Genomic DNA, 19,548 nt, shown 5'->3' with positions numbered 1-19,548 from the left:
ATCATTTGGGAAGTGAACCTGTGATGGAAAACCTCTTTTTCTCTTCCTCTCTCCCTCCCTCTCTCTGTAACTCTGCCTCTCAAATAAATAAATAAATAAAACTTAAAAAGAAAAACCCACCAAAGACAAAAACCATTCTACTCTACCAAACCCAGAACCTGTAAGAGAACATGTAACTTGAAGGGTGTTGTCAAAGAGCCAAACCACAACTTAGGCCACTTTAATCACTGAATTAATTAATAACTTCACTTTGATCTAGTCTAAAAAAATATAAAACATGAAACTAGACACCAGGAAACCTTATTTCCAATGTTACTACAGGTAACAGTGTGATCTTTGGTGGAAACTAGCCTCTGCCTGCTTCATGGATAATTGCAGTTAAATACACTGTTACCTCCTAGGGCAGATGTTTTGCCTAGAAGTTGAGACACCTCCATCTCATGCCTGATTTTTTTAAGTTCTATTTTTATTTATTTGAAAGGCAGACACACACACACACACACACACACACACACATACATATATGCGTGCACAGAGGGGTTTAGGAAGAAAAAGATCCTCTATTTCTTGGTCACTCCCCAAAAGACTGCAGCAGCTGGGGCTATGCCAGGCTAAAGCCTGGAACCATGAACTCCATCCAGTTCTTCCATGATGTTCTAGGAACCCAAGTACTTGGGCCATTGTCTGCTACCTTCCATGCATATTAGGAGTAAGGTGGAGGCAGGACTGAGTCCCAAGCACTCTGATGTGGGATGTGGGCATCCCAAAAAGTGGCTTAACCTGCAGCACCGTAACACCTATCCCTGTGCTTGATTTTTATGCTTAGTTTTATTTAGTAACTTCCAAAAGTTGAACACCAAAGTTTTATGTAGGCCCACATATTTATTGAAGGTATATAATATTGTTTATCATACTTCATAAGTAATCTGGAATTTTATCTATATAAATATTTTATTGCATAATTATATATATTTTTATTATTATTTATTTGACAGATAGAGTTAGACAGTGAGAGAGAGAAGCAGAGAGAAAGGTCTTCCTTCCATTGGTTCAACCCCAAAATGGCCGCTACAGCCAGAGTTATGCCGATCCAAAGCCAGGAAGCCAGGTGCTTCCTCCTGGTCTCCCATGTGGGTGTAGGGCCCAAGCACTTGGGCCATCCTCCACTGCCCTCCCGGGCCACAGCAGAGAGCTGGACTGGAAGAGGAGCAACTGGAACTAGAACCCGGTGCTCATATGGAATGCCAGCCCCGCAGCCGGAGGATTAACCAAGTGAGCCACGGCACCGGCCCCAGCATAATTACATATTAAGTAATGAGAAACTGATTTGTTATCTTGTTTTAAGGTTCATGAATAAAGTATTTTAAGTATTTTAAGGTGAATAAATAAAGTATTAAAATTGGTTTTAAATTGTTTTAAATCTTGATTGCTTTTTCTAATCACATAATTTATTTCTCAGTGGTTTTTCTAGTATTCCTCAAAACACATGTTTACATGTTTATTTGAAGTGAAACATGAAGTCAGACCTTTCCTGAAAGATCTTAAATACAATTTGACTTGTTAGTTTGACTGGGAGAACTGGCTCTATTATAAAATTAGGCTTTAGGGTGTGTGTGTGTGTGTGTGTGTGTGTGTGTGTATATATATATATAAATGCTGTAAATCTGCAGCTGCCAAATTTTAACTAGAAAGTGTATTAATGAGAAAAAAAAGCCCCATTCATTCTATTAAGATCCTCATTTTCAATAAAAACTACTTTTGGACTAATATTGTGGTACAGCAGGTTATGCTGTGACTTTCCATGCTGGCATCCTGTGTTGGAGTGTTGGTTTGAAGCCTGGCTGCTCCACTTCTGATCCAGCTCCCTACTAACAAGCCTGGGAAGGCAGCAGAAGATGGCCTAAGTGCTTGGGCCCTTGCCACCCATGTGTGTATGAGACTTGGATGGAATTCCTGGTTCCTGGCCTCTGGCTTTTGCTCCAGCCAAGCTCTGGCCATTGCAGCCATTTGAGTATTGAACCAGCATGTGGAAGATCTTTGTTTCCTTCCCTCTGTGTGTGATGTGTGTCTTTATCTATCTTGCTATCACTCTGTTGTTCTTTCAAATAGATAACAAACTTTACTTTTTGATTTGTTATCAAATATTTTATTTAGATCAGGTAAGTACTAATTATAATTAATCTGGGAGAAAAAAACTACACAAATACCTACAGTCTAATAATCTCAGAAATAAAAAATAGAAACATTATATTAGAAAATAGAAAAAAAATTTATTTAAGTGTGGTAGGCTGGAAATAGGAGTTCAAGAAGAAAAAGGAAAAATGAGGCCGGCGCTGCGGCTCACTAGGCTAATCCTCCGCCTAACGGCACCGGTACACCAGGTTCTAGTCCCGGTCGGGGCGCCAGATTCTGTCCCGGTTGCCCCTCTTCCAGGCCAGCTCTCTGCTGTGGCCAGGAAGTGCAGTGGAGGATGGCCCAGGTGCTTGGGCCCTGCACCCCATGGGAGACCAGGAAAAGCACCTGGCTCCTGGCTCCTGCCATCGGATCAGTGCGGTGCGCCGGCCGCGGCGGCCATTGGAGGGTGAACCAACGGCAAAGGAAGACCTTTCTCTCTCTGTCTCTCTCTCTCACTGTCCACTCTGCCTGTCAAAAAAAAAAAAAAGAAAGAAAAATGTAAATTTTCTAAATGTTAAGGAATTCAAATTCATGTATTTTTTAAAAGATTTATTTTATTTATTTGAAAGAGTTATGCAGAGAGAGAGGTCGTCCATCTGCTGGTTCACTCCCCAATTGGCCACAATGGCTGGAGCTGCACTGATCCAAAGTCAGGAGCCAGGAGCTTCTTCCGGGTCTTCCCATGTGCGTACAGGGGCCCAAGCACATGGGCCATCTTCTACTGCTTTCCCAGGCCATAGCAGAGACCTGGATTGGAAGTAGAGCAGCCGGGACTTGAACTGGTGTCCTTATGGGATGCCGGCACTGTAGGTGGCAGCTTCACCTGCTACACCACAGTGCTGGCCCCAGAATTCATGTATTTTTAGGTGAATAATGGCTTGGATATTTTTAAATTAAGATGTGACAGTTATAGTCCTAAAATTTATAGTATGTTTTATGTTATTTTTAGTATTTACATGAGAGACAGAGAGAACTCCTACCTGCACGTTCACTCCCCAAATTCCCACAGTGCCGGGGAGTTGCCTGGGATAGGAGTCAAGAACCAGGAACACGGTCCAGGTCGCCCATGTAGGTGCACGAACCTAATTACTGGAGCCATCACTATTGTGTCCCATGTTCTGCATTAGGAGGAAGCTAGAATCAAGAGCCAAAATTGGGTACTAAACCCAGGCTCTCTGATACGGGATATAGGTATTTTAGTGGACATTTTAGCTGCTAGGCCAAACACCCACTTCTCCTTTGCATTCTTTAAAATTTATGGTGAGGGGCTGGCATTGTGGTGTAGCCTGTCATGGGCAGTACCATATGGGCATTGGTTCATGTCCCAGCTACTCTACTTCCAGTCCAGCTCTCTGCTAATGGCCTGGGAAAGTAGCAGATGACCCAAGGCCTTGGGCCCCTGCACCCATGTGGGAGACCCACAAGAAGCTCCTGGCTCCTGGCTCCTGGCTCCTGGCTCCTGGCTCTGGTCTGGCCTAGCAGTGGCCATTATGACTGTTTTGGGAGTGTACCAGATGATGAAAGGTTTCTCTCTCTCTTTCTCTCCCTCTCTCTATAACTCTGCCTTGCAAATAAATAAAATAAATTTTTTTAAAAAAACTTAATGGTGAAAAAATTTCGTGACCATATTAAAATTATATGAGTGAACTGTAGATTTTTAAAAATTCTTTTAATTGATTCCATAAAACTGAAATAAATTCCTCAGAGGATATCTAGACTAAAAATATTTCTGCACCATGACTTTATTTTAAACAGCATTAAAAAGAAGTCATGGGCCAATGTGGTGCAGCAGATCAGACCACCTCCTGCAATACTGGCATCGTCCCATATGAGTTCTGCTTCAAGTCTCAACTGCTCCACTTCCAATTCAGCTCTCTGCTAATGCACTTGGGAAGACAGCTGAACATGCCCAGTGTTCAAGCCCTTGTCACTCACATGGGAGATCCGGATGGAATTCCAGACTCCTGGCCATTGCAGCCATTTGGGGAGTAAACCAGCAAATGGAAGATCTCTCTGTCTCTCCCACCAAGGCCCTCTCCGCCTCCCCCCCCGCCAGCCCTGTAACTCTGCCTTTCAAATATTTTCTTTAAAAAGTCATGTTTTTGGTAGGTACTTAAGTATAAAGAAAATCAGATTTTTTTTCAGTGACAATATATTTTTAAAAGTTCTTTTTTAAAAAAATATGTATTTATTTGAAAGGCAGAGTGACAGAGGAAGAAAGATCTTCCATTTGTAGATTCCCTCCCCGAGTAGCTGCAACTGCCAGGCATAGTCCAAACTAAAACTAGGAAGCAGGGACTGCATCTGAGTCTCTAACATGGGTGGCAGGAAATTTTGCTCAGTATGATACATGCTATGATGAGGAAGTACAGGTTGCTTTTGGATAATAAAACATAACAGGCCTTCTGAAGTTAGGGGAATAACACCCATGGTGAGTCCCTGAAGGATGAGTAAAATCATATAAGGCGAGGGAGCCAGGAAGCATATGTCATCAAGAGCCTAATGCAAAAACCAGGAAATAAAGAGAGAACAGTATATTGGATATACTGAGAGTTAAGAAGTGGTAAGAGATGAAGTAGGAGATGGAAGAAAATTCTAGATCATGCCACACCTTGTGAAACATGTTCAGAAATGTAACCTTTTTTTTTTTTAGTGCCATCTCTTTTTTTTTAAGATTTATTTATTTATTTGAAGGGGGGGGGGTGTCTTCCATCCACTGGTTCACTCCCAAATGGGCTGGAGCTGGGCTGATCTGAAGCCGGGAGACTAGAGCTTCTTCTGGGTCTGTCTCCCGTGTAGGTGTATAGGCCCATGGATTTGGGTTATCTTCTGCTGTTTTCCCAGGCCATAGCAGAGAGCTAGATCAGAAGTGGAGTAGCCAGGACTCGAACTGGCACCCCGGTGGGATACTAGTACTGCAGGTGGTGCCTTTACCTGCTATGCCACAGTGCTAAAACCCAGCCTTTTAACAACTAACCTCTTTATTTTCTTTAACTTACTGAGAGCCATAGTTTGACTTGAAAGTCAAAAAATCTATAAAACCTAAGGGGTAAGTTGGATAAATAAGAAATTGTTTGAACTTAACTTTATTCTTCCTAATTGTCTTTGTACTATAGTGCTAAAGAACTATATGTTCTTTATATAAATTTATATATTTATATATATGTTGTTGACATTCAGTGTGAAGTGCCATTTAGTATTTATATTCCAGTTAGAAAATACAAAATGATTCTTAGCGGATAAAGAATTGTCTGTTTTATCTGTATGAGTGTGTATGTACTCATTATTTTGCTGATTTTATTTTAGGGTGATGAGGAAACATTTGAAAATTATTACCGAAAACAAAGAAAGAAACAAGCAAGGCTAGTATTGCAGCCCCAGTCTAGTATGGTAAGTATGTGAAGTTTTTGAATTGGTTTTGTTGTTACTTTTTATTTCCTTAGTGTGCTTTAGTTTCTTCAAACTTTGTGTCACTATTCAACTGTAAATATTTATTGAGCGCCTGCTGTTTCTGATCATTAGTTTAGGTGCCAAGGGTGTAGCAGTGGACAAATTGTTAAGACTCTTTTTTCATGAGCTTCATTTATAAAAGGGAAGATAGACATGAACTGAAAATAAGATAAGTAAATATGTATATAAAATGTCAGGGAATGGGCCGGTGCCGTGGCTCACTAGGCTAATCCTCCGCCTGTGGTGCCGGCACCCCAGGTTCTAGTCCCGGTTGGGGCGCCAGATTCTGTCCCGGTTGCTTCTCTTCTAGTCCAGTTCTCTGTTGTGGCCCAGGAGTGCAGTGGAGGATGGCCCAAGTCCTTGGGCCCTGCACCTGCATAGGAGACCAGGAGGAGGCTCCTGCCTCCTGGCTTTGGATCGGTGCAGCGCCGGCCGCAGTGCGCCAGCCATAGTGGCCATTTGAGGGGGGCGAACCAACTTGGAAAAAGAAGACCTTTCTCTCTGTCTGTCTCTCTCACCATCTAACTCTGCCTGTCAAAAAAAAAAAAAAAAAAAAAAAAAAAAAAAAAAAAAGTCAAGGAGTGATAATATGGTGGACTATATCCCTTAATTGTTCCCTGGAAAAAAACAACTAAAGAGGATAGACATTGTTTTAAATCTTACGTTTAAAAAAATTATACTGAAGATCTGGCAAGAAAGTATAATCAGGCCAAAAACTAAGTGAATGAGGACCTATTGTATATGTTGGCCCTGATGATAGTTACAGCAGTAGATGTGTTTGTTGAAACTTAAAGAAACTGCATATGAGAATGTAAATTTTATTATGTAATTTATATCTAAATATATTTGACTATAAAACAAACATGTGAAGCAGGAAAAGCTAAATGAAGGCAGAAATTCGGATAGGTTTAATGAAGCAGTGGAAATAGTTTTTATCCTAGGAGCACCTGCTGAAGGGGAAATGATGAGTTTCATGGATGTGGGGTTTAGAAAGCAAAGCCCAGAGCCCACCCAGAGTAAATGTTCAGTTAAGAGGTTGCCTCCTGTAAAGCTGAGCCTTCAAAGGATTTAAAGCCCCATTATTAGCATGACCTAGAGATGAAATCACCCAAAAACCACTGTGTTCCCTCTGACAAATACTGTAAGGAAAATTACCTATCTCAAGTGTTGGTGCTGAGTAAACAGCAGGGAAAGATATATATCTAAGAACTCATAACTAGCAGTTTGTCACATGTGTTTGCCACCCAAATCTGTTCTGCTTGTTAGTCCAAAAAATTTAAATCTCAAGCTGAAAATTTAAAGTTGTTCCTTGCTGATAATTCCTTCAGTTGCCTGGCAAAAACAAATATAGATCTCTGAAACTGAATCTCGAGTTAGAAATATCTATAGTTAAATTTCAAGGCCAGCGTCGCAGCTCACTTGGCTAATCTTCTGCCTGCAGCATGGGCACCCTGGGTTCTAGTCCCAGCTGGGGCGCAGGATTCTGTCCCGGTTGCTTCTTTTCCAGTCCAGCTCTCTGCTGTGGCCGGGGAGTGTAGTGGAGGATGGCCCAAGTGCTTGGGCCCTACACCCACATGGGAGACCAGGAGAAAGCACCTGACTTCCTGCCTTCAGATCAGCGCAGTGCGCTGGCCGTAGCAGCCATTTGAGGGGTGAACCAACGGAAAAGGAAAACCTTTCTCTCTGTCTCTCTCTGTCTCTCTCTCTGTCTCTCTCTGTCTCTCTCTGTCTCTCTCTGTCTCTCTGTCTAACTCTGCCTGTCAAAAAATTTTTTTTCAAGGAAAGTTAGCAATTTATCATCAAAAATAATTGCCAAATAAGTGAGAATCATTAGAAATACTGACAATAGAAATAGATCCCCCCCCCCTTTTTTTTGACAGGCAGAGTGGACAGTGAGAGAGAGAGAGAGAAAGGTCTTCCTTTTTGCCATTGGTTCACCCTCCAATGGCTGCTGTGGCTGGAGTGCTGCGGCCGGCGCATCGCGCTGATCCGATGGCAGGAGCCAGGTACTTATCCTGGTCTCCCATGCGGGTGCAGGGCCCAGGGCTTCCGGGCCACAGCAGAGAGCTAGACTGGAAGAGGGGCAACTGGGACAGAATCTGGCGCCCTGACTGGGACTAGAACCCAGTGTGCCGGTGCCGCAGGCGGAGGATTAGCCTATTGAGTCACGGCTAGAATCTAGGATCTAGAAATAGATCCTAAAATAACTTGATATTTAAATTAAAGTATAAAATACCACTGTTTTATATGTTTGAAGAAATAAAAAGCAAGCTTGCTAATATAACAGCTATGAAACTATCATAGGTAGGAAAAAAATGTCAAGTCAAATATATAGAAATTAAAGACATTAGCTGAAGTTAAATATACTATCTATATGGGTTTTTTTTTTTTGTATTTTTAAGGATTTATTTATTTTATCTGAAAGGCAGAGTTGCAGAGAGAAAGAGAGGAAGAGACAGAGAAAGATCTTCCATCTACTGGTTCACTCTCCAAATGGCCACAACGGCTGGAGTTAGGCCAGACCGAAGCCAGGAGCCAGGAGCCAGGAGCTTCTTCTGGGTCTTCCACTTAGGTGGAGGGGTCCAAACACTTAAGCCATCCTCCACTGCTTTTCCACATGTATTAGCAGGGAGCTGGATTGGAAGTGGAGTGACCAGGGCTCAAACCAGCGCCCATATGGGATGCTGGCACAGCAGGTGAAGGCTTTACCCACTGCTCCACAGCACCAGCCCCATTACTATTTATATGTTTGTCAGTATTGAATTCTTTCTTAGTTGATATGAAGAAATTATCCAGAAAGCTTCACAAAGAGGCAAAAGAAAAAAAATACAGAGGAGAGAGACAGAATATCCAGAGAGGTCTATCTAACTGGAGTCTCAGAAAATATACAGCAAATAGGACAGTGGAATATTTAATTTCATGTTACTGAAATTTTTCTGAGGCAAATGAGAAGTAGATATCTACAAAATCAGTTTAAATCAGTTTAAATAAAAAGAAATGTATTCTCAGAAACCTTATAATGAAATTGCAGAATACCACAGATAAAGAAGATTTTAACAGCATTATTAACTATCATCTCAATGGCATTTATCATCTAAATGGCATATATTGAATACTCTACCCAAAAAAGCAGTACTTGCTTTTTTACATGTATGTGAAGATTCACCAAAATAGATTGTTTTCTAGATATGGTATATATACATGATGAAATACTATCCAGCCATAAAAAAAAATGAATTATGTCTTCTACAACAAAATAGATACAGTTGGAGACTGTTGTGCTTAGTGAAATAAGGCACATCCAAAAAGATAAATATCATGTTTTCTCTGGTTTGTGATAGCATATCTATAGAGTCCAAAAAATGTAATGCATATGGGTGTGGGGAGCATTTCAGACTAGACTAAGTTACTGGAATTAAGACTTATTCTATGCATCTGCTCTCCCACAATATGGCGCTGGGAGAGGAGTAAACAACTTTTACACAGCTGCCTCCAGTTCGACCAGTAACCTGCAGGAGCTGATCCTGCTTCTGATTGGAGGAGAGCAGCGTACTCGGCGTGTGGGCAGCAGAGTTGGGATTGGTGGAAGAGGACTATAAAGGAGGAGAGAGACAACATGCACCAGGAACATCTAAGGGGAACATCCGAATAACATCTGAGCAGCCCCCGAGAGAGCCGGCCGGCGGTGTGCCACTCCCCCGCGGAAGTGGGGAAAGTGGCAGGGGGGCCCGCCCCTCCACGGAGGTGGAGGGTCGGTAGCCAACCCGGGAAGAACCAGCAGCAAACCCAGGAAGGGCCGAGCAGACAAAAGAACAGCGCAGGGTCCTGTGTCGTCCCTCCGTGAAGAGGGGGAGCGACATAATGGTGCCGTGACTCGGATAGGAAGCCTAGGAGGCATAATGGTGCCGTGACTCGGATAGGAAACCTAGGCAGGGAAGAAACGGGAAGAAGTGGGAAAATACTGGAGAGAGACTAGCAAAGAGCCTAGGGAAAAGCCGGACGGAAAAAGTGCCGGAAGAAGTTAGGATTGAAAGCGAAAGTGAAAGCTGGAAGAAACTTAGACTCGGATAGGGACTAAAGCTAAGGTTGAAAGCGAAAGTGAAAGCTAGAAGAAACAGACTGGGATACGGACTGTGGGGAGAAGCCAGGAGAAATGAGAGAGAAATATTGTTGGAAGAAAAGTTAGGAAACATACCGGGTAGAGAAAAATATGTTAGGGAGGATGAAGCCGTGGGGGCAGGCTGAAGCAGAGACGTAAGCTAGGTTGGGATTCGTCAAATCAGCCTGGGGAACAAAAGGCGAAAAACTAAAACCAGAGGTGGAGACGTAAGCTAGGTTGGAATCCGTCAGATTAGCCCGGGGAGTAAAAGATGGGAAGCCAAACCGAAAGGCGGAGACGTAAGCTAGGTTGGATTTCGCCAGGTTAGCCCGGGGAACTTAGACTGAAAACCGAGAAGCGGAAACATGAGCTAGGCTGTGTGATTCGCGGAAGCTGCCGCATGCAGAGAGAGCGCGCGGGGCACGAGCGGGGAGAGCGCACGGGGCGTGAGTAGATAGGAAGTGCGTGGCTGGCGTGGAGGCCGTGGTATGGGCGCGAAAGGCGCGGAGACCACGGAGCAGCACGCGCGAAGCCGGGAAGCCGCGCAGAGCCGGGAAGCCGCCACGGGGCAAGGTGCCGAGAAGCAGCCTCGGGGCCGGCGCCGGGAAGCCGAGGGGATAAGAGAGACAGAAGTTTAGAAGTAAAATGAGAGAAATAGGAATGCTGGCAGATAGAAGTAAAATAGGAGAAATAGGAATGCCCGGAGATAGAGAAATAGAGAAAAATAAGGCCTCCCCACAACATGGCAATGAGAGGGCTTGGATTCGGTCTGCCTGATTAGTAAGACGATAAGCACCTGCAGGCAGTATGCGCCGCAGGTCACCGAAGAAAGGCACGAATCAACATCAATAAGTCTCCCCACAATACGGCAATGAGAAGGCTCAGATTCGGTTTGCCTGATTGGTAGGGCTTGTAAGCACCTGCAGGCAGTTCTAGCAGAGCAGAGCATGCGCTGCAGGGCACCGAACACAGGCACGCATCAGCGCCTAAAAACCTCCTCACAACATGGCGAAGAGAGGACCCGGATTCGGTTTGCCTGATCGGTAGGGCTTGTAAGCACCTGTGGGCAACTCCAGCAAGCAGAGCAGAGTGTGTGCCGCGGGGCACCGAAGAGAGGCGCGTATCAACGCCAAAAAATAAAAAGAAAGGGGAAACTGTGGGGAGCAACTCAGACTAGACTAAGTTACTCAAATTAAGACTTATTCTATGCATCTGCTCTCCCACAATATGGCGCTGGGAGAGGAGTAAACAGCTTCTACACAGCTGCCTCCAGTTCAACCAATAAACTGCAGGACCTGCTCCTGATTGGAGGAGAGCAGCGTACTCGGCGTGTGGGCAGCAGAGTTGGGATTGGTGGAAGAGGACTATAAAGGAGGAGAGAGACAACATGTACCAGGAACATCTATCTGAAGGAACACCTGAGCAGCCCCCGAGAGAGCTGGCCGGCGGTGTGCCGCTCCCCCGCGGAAGTGGGGAAAGTGGCAGGGGGGCCCGCCCCTCCACGGAAGAACCAGCAGCAAACCCGGGAAGGGCCGAGCAGACAAAAGAACAGTGCAGGGTCCTGTGTCGTTCCTCCGTGAAGAGGGGGAGCGACATAATGGTGCCGTGACTCGGATAGGAAGCCTAGGAGCGACATATGGGTGAAATTGGCATCTTGATATTTGATTATTGTTTATAGCCCTCGTCTGTACTTCTGTGGAACAATGTTGTTTTTCTACTTTCTACTTGTTCAATTCTTTACTTAGGGGAGGATTTACCTGTGATTATAAAGTAAATTGAAAGCATGTTATTGCAAAAATTAAAAAAAAGGAAGGAGGAAGGAGGGAGTGTGGGAAACATCATAATGTGCTTAATATTGTATACATGAAATACTTGAAATGTGTTCTTTATGTAAATAAAGTTCTGAAACAATGTATTTGTTAAAGTTGGCAAGTCAGGACATGTTTGGCCTTCTGATGACCATCACAGGGGAGGTTAAATAAATGTGTATGTTTTTCTGTTTTCAAGATGTACGTTTAAAAATTATGTGGAATATTGCCAATATATTTGAGCAAAATAAGCCCTGCTAAAACTTGATCTTGCCTAAAAAATAAGAAAGAATATTGTAATGAATTAAACTTAGAATTTAGCCAAAATAGTCAATTAAAAACTCTCTTGAAAAGTTGTGCTACATCGGAGAAGGAGGTATCTTTCTCTGAAGGGAGGAAGGAACTTCCACTTTGATATGGCCTTGTCTAAATAAGATCAGAATTTGTGAACTCAAGAGGCTTCCATATCCTTGGCAGCTCATGACAAGAGCCTCGGGTGATTACTGACGTCATAAATAAAAAGAGTATCAATTGTTAAATCAACAACAGGAGTCACTGTGCACCTGCTCCGCATGTAGGATCTCTGTCCTTAATGTGTTGTACTATGAGAATTAACGGTAAAACTACTACTCAAACAGTACCCTATATTTTGTGTGTCTGTGTGAGTGCAATTTGTTGAAATCTTTACTTATTATATACCAAGTTGATCTTCTGTATATAAAGATATTAAAAATGAATCTTTTTTTTTTTTTGACAGGTAGAGTGGATAGTGAGAGAGAGAGACAGAGAGAAAGGTCTTCCTTTTTGCCGTTGGTTCACCCTCCAATGGCCGGCGCACCGCGCTGATCCAAAGGCAGGAGCCAGGTGCTTCTCCTGGTCTCCCATGGGGTGCAGGGCCCAAGGACTTGGGCCATCCTCCACTGCCTTCCCGGGCCACAGCAGAGAGCTGGCCTGGAAGAGGGGCAACCGGGACAGAATCCGGCGCCCTGACCGGGACTAGAACCCAGTGTGCCGGCACCGTTGGGTGGAGGATTAGCCTATTGAGCCATGGCGCCGGCCGAAAAATGAATCTTGATGAAGAACGGGATGGGAGAGGGAGTGGGAGATGGGATGGTTGCGGGTGGTAGGGAGGTTATAGGGGAAAAAGCCGCTATAATTCAAAAGTTGTACTTTGTAAATTTATATTTATTAAATAATAAATAAATAAATTAAATTCACAAATTATAGCAATAAAAAGTTGGTTTTTTTATTCAACACTGTTGAAAAATATAGAAGCTTTGAGCATCACTTTCTGAAGTGAATATTTTTATCCACATATTTCTGTATTCATGTATACAATATCATGATAATCTAATACTCTGTGATATGTGAGTTTAGTAAAAATGTTAGACAAAAACTTATAGGGGCCAGTGTTGTGGTTAGGAGGTTAAGCCACCACTATGAGGCTGGCATCCCACATAGACACTGATTTGTGTCCTGGCTACTCCACTTCCAATCCAGCTCCCTGCTAACGCACTTTGGAAAGCAGCCGAAAAAGCACCCACATGGGAGACCTGGGAGAAGTTCTTGGCTTCTGGCTTAGATCTGACCCAGGCCTAACCATTGTGGCCATTTGGGGAGTAAGCAAGCAGATGAAAGATTTGTCTCTTTCTGTCTCTCCCGTTCTCTTCCTCTCTCCCGCTCTGTCTCTCTGTAACTCTTTCAAATAAATAAATCTTTACAAAAAACTTAACAAATGTATTTATAGTAATTTATCATCATTGTAAAAATAGGTAAAGATAGAAAATTATAAGGAAACCATTACCTTTTGTCTCACTACCTGCCAATAGTAACTATTATTAGCCTTTAAAAATAAAGGTACCATTCTCCAGCTTTATGGAGACTAGACTGTAAGCTGGGAAGACTAGGAGGATCTCGTGATAGCTCAAGTGACAGGCGATGAGGGCTTCAGCTAGTCCACTGGGAAGGAGATTGTGAAGTTACACTTACATTTTAACTTGTTTCTTGTCTGTATCCTTTTGAATATGTGTTTCATAAGGCTAAGGACTTTTTGTTATTTACAAGTGTCTCCTTGGCACCCGAAAATACATGTACTGTACAACAGGTGCTCAATAAATATTTGTTAATAAAGTTATAGTGACTTGGAACTTTTATGTTACTCGTTGGTTTAAATTGATTTCTATCTTTCATTTAAAGCATGAAACAGTTGATGGCTATAGAAGATATTTCACTCAAATTGTAGGGTATGTATCTAATATGGAAATAAATATTATTAATTTATGTTACTTGCTGGGAATAATTGTTCTCTTTTTTTAAACACATGCTGTGTTGGTAATTATTCTTTTTAGGTTCTTTGTGGTGGAAGATCACATTTTACATGTGACTCAAGGATTAGTAACCAGGGCATACACTGATGAACTTTGGAACATGGCCCTCTCAAAGATAATTGCTGTCCTAAGAGCTCATTCAGTAAGTCAGACAATTTATGTTACTAAAATTTTAATTCAGTTACTTCAAGAACTTCTGAGCTGCGTAGTGTCAGAGGAAAACTACCTCTGTCATTCTGTGGTTTTTGGTAATTGATCAGATTTGAAAGTAGTAATGTCAGGCTTTTGTTTGGTAATACCAGGCTGTGATTTCGTCACCGGCTGGGGCTTCCCAAGACAATTTTATTCCAGCATTATAGAAAATGAAGAATTAAGCTGGTCTCATTAGTCTCAACTGACCTCTTCATTAGATCACTGAAAAGCATCATGAAGAAAGGGTTTTTAATTATCATTCCAAATTCTTTGTCTCCAAAATAAACTCCACCATTAAAATTCAGTAGAACTTGTTCTTCGATGTTTATAATTTGCAGTAATATGCTACAGTTATGAATTTCTTAAAATTTTGCAATTTTAAAAATTTGAACTTATTTAAAATAATGAACCTTTATATAATGAGAGATTTCTAAAAATTTAAGTAAAAATTAAATGATCAAATATTTTTCTAATGATTTTTGTGGCAATAATAATAAATATGTAATGCAAAGAATTAAAAACAGTAATTGGTCACTGCAGACTTTTCCATAAGACAGTTTTAGTAGTCTACTAAAATTTTGTAATCTATTGCTTATAATAATTTTATAATTTATATTAGAGATTTCGAAGAATTCTTTGGGTGATAATTTGGATTATATGTACTCCATTTTTATTCATCAGGAATGTAGATTCTTGATACACTGGTGAACTACAACTTTTTCTAACTTATTAATAACAGTATGTTTTATCATGGTTTATATACAAGTCAATTCTGAATATACATAATTACACTGTGTTTTCTAGTAATTCATGACATCAACTGTGAAGTTAAAGCATCTAAAGTGGATCTCATCATGTTCAAAACCATATTAAATGCTGTTAAAAGGACAGTGAATTTCACTATCCTTTTGAAATTAAGTTTTGTTTTTATTAATTACTACAAAAATACTCAGATTGTCATTTTATTGGAAAAAGTAATAGAGTGTATCTCTTTCCTAAGATGGAGGATAAACAAAAAAGTGAATAATGAAAATACATGATCTCTGTATAAAGCATTTTTTTCAGCTTAAAATAAAGACTTTTAGAAATATAAGCATCATTATTTTGACCAGTTAACTGTATACAAATTTCAGGAAAAATTTTTTGCATATCCTATAGTCTCTTTAGAAATGCCATATTACTATGTCTCCCTAAGAATTTGTACTAAATAGAGCAAGCCAGCCCCGAATCTAACTAACCAAAATGTTAAACTTATTACAAATCTGGAAGATGAAAAGAAAACATTTAAGGTTCTTATTTCTTATATTTTGAGAAAATAACTCTTATTTTCTATTGTTTTTTGTTTGTGTTTCCACTACCATACACACCCACCCCCCACTTTCTCAGTCTTATTGCACTGATCCTGATCTTGTTTTGGAGCTGAAGAATCTCATTGTAATATTTGCAGATACTTTGCAAGTAAGTAATAACCTATGTTCAACTAATGGCTATTTTGAGCACTTGAAAACACATAAAATATAGACTGAGCTCATTGACTTTCTTATGGATTAATGATAGTGACATAGTAATAATAAATGCTGACTTTTAGATTGGTATTCACCTATTCTCTAGGGCTGTTTATGCTGTCACTTTCCCAGTTGTGCAGTTTCAAGGGAGCTAAGGAAATATTATTGTCTTTTAAAATATTGAGCATTCAGTTAGAATATTTAAAGTATTTTTGTAATTAAAAAAAAAAAGAACAAATGGTGTAGTGAAAAGAACTCTGAACTAGAAATTAGGAGACTTAAGTACTGCCTTGGGATAGGGAGAGTGGGTTATGGAATCACACAGCACATACCCTGACTTTGTTCTTCACCTGTATTGTTGACTAATTGCACGCCTGCAAGTTCTCTGAGCTTTAGATCATTTGTGAAAATGGGCTTAATAGTTAATAGTTTCCAGAATTATTTAATTTTTGAGTGTGATACTTTATATGAAAACACATTGAAATCTGTATACACTGACTTTGCTCCTAATTTCAAGTCTGACATATATTCTGTGACTGAGAAAATCACTTTATTTCTTTGATTTTTTTTCTTATGAAAATAAGATTAAATTATCTCAAATCTCAGTGTTTTTGTTACTTTCATTGTCCAAACTTTAAGGCCTGTAGCTTGTCCCTCCTTGATCACAGATAGACTTGATTGCATTTGTTTCCTGTGGTAAACGATTGGAATTTTCTGATTAGAAAGAGCTTTTTGTGCAGTACAGGTGCGTTTTCCCAGATGTGATAGGAGATACTGCTTTTGAAAAGGATGTATGTTCAGAAGCGTTCTGGAAATGTTAAGTGGAGTAAAGCAGATTTCTTCATCTTTCTCAGAGCAAATTTATACTGTAAGGCTCCAAAAGGGAGGTGACTATGCAGTATTTTCCCAGTATATTTGACTTTTGGATCATTCCTCCCCTCTCCCTTAGAACATCTCTTAGATTAGAACTTCATATATATATATGCTTTGGGAAATTCTGATTAAATTATTTGCTTGATCACAAAGAGTCTTTGCATCCTAGATTGACAGTTGTCTACTTTATTCTTAAACCTAGGAGAAGATTTGACAAACTCCTTTAGTAAATTATTCTGTTACCTTACATCTTTATTAATTTGTTTCATTTATCTTTATGCAACACCAGAATAGCGTGGGTTGTTGTCATTTCCATAAATTTTGTGATAAATGTGTTTGTAATAATGATCTCTGCTCAGTTTTATTTTCTGCTGCCTTAGTTTGTTGTGCTCATTTCTAAGTAACTTGAGGAATTCTTGATATCCTTAATGACTTAAAAGGTCATGCAGGAACCATTTGTCTGCAAACTGCTCGTTACTAGTTTGAAATGTTACTAGTTTGCTAGGTCATAACAAATAGAGCTTTCATTAGAATATAAATTACTATGTCACTAAGTACAGGTCTAGCTTAGCTCAGCTGGTATTTTGGTATAGGCAAGACTTTCTCAATATAGGTACCAGCATTGATTTGTATTCTAATGTGAACTTGTTATCTTTTTGTAGACCTTAATAGCACTTGAATACGCTGAGTCTTGAGTATTTGATATGGCTCAGGGAGAATCAAAGAATGGTAAAAGGCAATAATTAGGTAAAAGAGGCATTAGAAAAGCAAGAGTGATGGTTTCATAAACCTTGCAGAGTGTCTTTTTTATTTTATTGCTTGAAATAAGATTGAAAAAGAGAAATCAGTCCTTATTTATATAAAAATTCTGCAGTGTATTCACTGCAGTGAAAATTGATGTGCTTATTATTAGGTAGTTCTTACACTGAGTTAATGAAAGCTGGCTTTTAATTTTATGACTATTGAATCTTTAGAAGGTATAATTTCATAAAAACTAATAAAAGTGTTACATAATATTTAGTTTTTAAAAATTGGCACTTTGCTACCTTAAGGAAATTACTTCTGAATTGTCAGTGTTTCATCATTTTTTTAAAAGATCTGAATAATAAGGTAAAAATGTAATACAAGAGCAGGCATTTGACTGTGGTTAAGAAGATGGTTAAGATGCACACATCTGGGCTGCCGCTGTGGCATAGCAGGTAAAGCAGCTGCCTGCCATGCCAGCATCCCATATGGACGCTGGTTCATGTCCCAGCTGCTGCACTCCTATTCAGCTCTCTGCTACTGGCCTGGAAAAAGCAGCAGAAAATGGCCCAGGTTCTTAGGCCTTTGCTATTCATGTGGGAGACCCAGAAGAAGCTCATGGCTCTTGGCTTCAGCCTGGCTCAGCCCTGACTGTTGTGGCCATCTGGGGAGTGAACCAGTGGATGAAAGATCTCTGTGTGTGTCTTCCTCTCTCTCTCTTTCTCTCTCTCTCTCTCTCTCTAACTCTGCCTTTCAAATAAATAACTAAATATTTGGAAAAAAAAAAAAAAAAGATGTCCACATCAGGATGGGCATTTGTCACAGCAATGAATATGCTACTTGGGTGTCTCATCCTCTGTTGGAGTTTCAGGGTTTGAGTCAAGACTCCACTTCCAATTCCAGCATTCCTGCTAATGCACACTCTGGGAGGCAGCAAGTTCCTAGCTCCCGACTTTTCCCTGGACCAGCCCAGGCTGATGTGGTTATTTGGGGAGTGAAGTAGTGGATGGAGGTTCTCTTCCTCTGTTATCTTTCTACCTGTCTCTGTCTGCCTTTAAAATAAATAAATAAATTTTTAAAAATTAAAAAAGTAATGCTTGTGTTACATATCAGGATGTTTGGATTCCATTCCCATCTCTGACTCCTACCTTTAGCTTCCTGCTAATATGGACCCTTGGAGGCAGCTCAGGTAGTTGACTTCCTGCCGCTTGTGTGGGAGACTTGGATTCAGTTCCTGACTCCTGGCTTCTGCCTTGTCCCAGCCCCAGCTGTTGCAGGCATTTGGAGAATGAACCAGTGGAAGGGAGATTGCTCTTTTTCTTTCTGTCTCTCACATAAGTAAATAAATAAATGCTTTAAAAGTGACACTGGCATATTTGTAGTTCTGCTTACCACCTATTAGGCAAAGCAAAACTAAACATTTATTGATATATTTGTTAACACTTTTTGAGCATCCACTTATATTCTAGTAGTTAGTTGACATGTAAAATGATAGAGATATTAAAATCAGTAAGCTAGTAGGAACATAAAATTCCTTGACTGCAAGAAATTCACAGGTCAGTTGTAAATTAATAAGGTATTTAAGAAGGCATGATAATATAGCAATTTGTTGAAGAGCTTGGGGCTCACGAAAGATGGAAAGACTAACTTTGATTCAAGAGTTGGGGAAGATTATATAAAGAATTGAGATGGCTGGCACCGTGGCTCACTAGGCTAATCCTCCGCCTTGTGGCGCCGGGACACCGGGTTCTAGTCCCGGTCAGGGCGCCAGATTCTGTCCCGGTTGCCCCTCTTCCAGGCCAGCTCTCTGCTGTGGCCAGGGAGTGCAGTGGAGGATGGCCCAAGTCCTTGGGCCCTGCACCCCATGGGAGACCAGGAGAAGCACCTGGCTCCTGCCATCGGATCAGCGTGGTGCGCCGGCCTCAGCGCGCCGGCCCTGGTGACCATTGGAGGGTGAACCAACGGCAAAAGGAAGACCTTTCTCTCTGTCTCTCTCTCTCACTGTCCGCTCTGCCTGTCAAAATAAATAAATAAATTTTTTAATTAATTAATTAAATAAAAAAAGAATTGAAATGTGAACTGGGTTTTTTTTTTTTTTTTTTTTTTTTTTTTTTTTTTTTTTTGGACAGGCAGAGTGGACAGTGAGAGAGAGAGACAGAGAGAAAGGTCTTCCTTTGCCGTTGGTTCACCTCCAATGACCGCCGCGGCCGGCGTGCTGCGGCCGGCGCACCGCGCTGATCCGATGGCAGGAGCCAGGAGCCAGGTGCTTTTCCTGGTCTCCCATGGGGTGCAGGGCCCAAGCACCTGGGCCATCCTCTACTGCACTCCCGGGCCACAGCAGAGGGCTGGCCTGGAAGAGGGGCAACCGGGACAGA

At 41.2% G+C, this 19,548-nt stretch overlaps 1 protein-coding gene across 10 annotated transcripts in view; it reads left to right on the top strand.

Moving 5' to 3' along the window:
• EXOC6 (exocyst complex component 6) overlaps positions 1–19,548 on the top strand; it is a 324,395-nt gene that overhangs the window by 184,047 nt on the left and 120,800 nt on the right. For all 10 annotated transcript variants that reach the window (XR_011382367.1, XM_051823933.2, XM_070057614.1 and 7 more), the window contains 4 exons: positions 5,482–5,565; positions 13,729–13,775; positions 13,881–14,001; positions 15,438–15,509. Coding sequence is in view for 9 of the 10 variants with exons in the window: in XM_051823933.2 (XP_051679893.2) it covers positions 5,482–5,565; positions 13,729–13,775; positions 13,881–14,001; positions 15,438–15,509 (324 nt within the window). In the remaining variant the exon portion in view is untranslated. The remainder of the gene's footprint in view (positions 1–5,481; positions 5,566–13,728; positions 13,776–13,880; positions 14,002–15,437; positions 15,510–19,548) is intronic.

The sequence above is a fragment of the Oryctolagus cuniculus genome, chromosome 15 (genome assembly GCF_964237555.1).
Source record: "Oryctolagus cuniculus chromosome 15, mOryCun1.1, whole genome shotgun sequence".
In the NCBI taxonomy this organism is placed as follows: domain Eukaryota; kingdom Metazoa; phylum Chordata; class Mammalia; order Lagomorpha; family Leporidae; genus Oryctolagus; species Oryctolagus cuniculus.
This window is presented reverse-complemented; position numbering and strand designations above follow the sequence as displayed.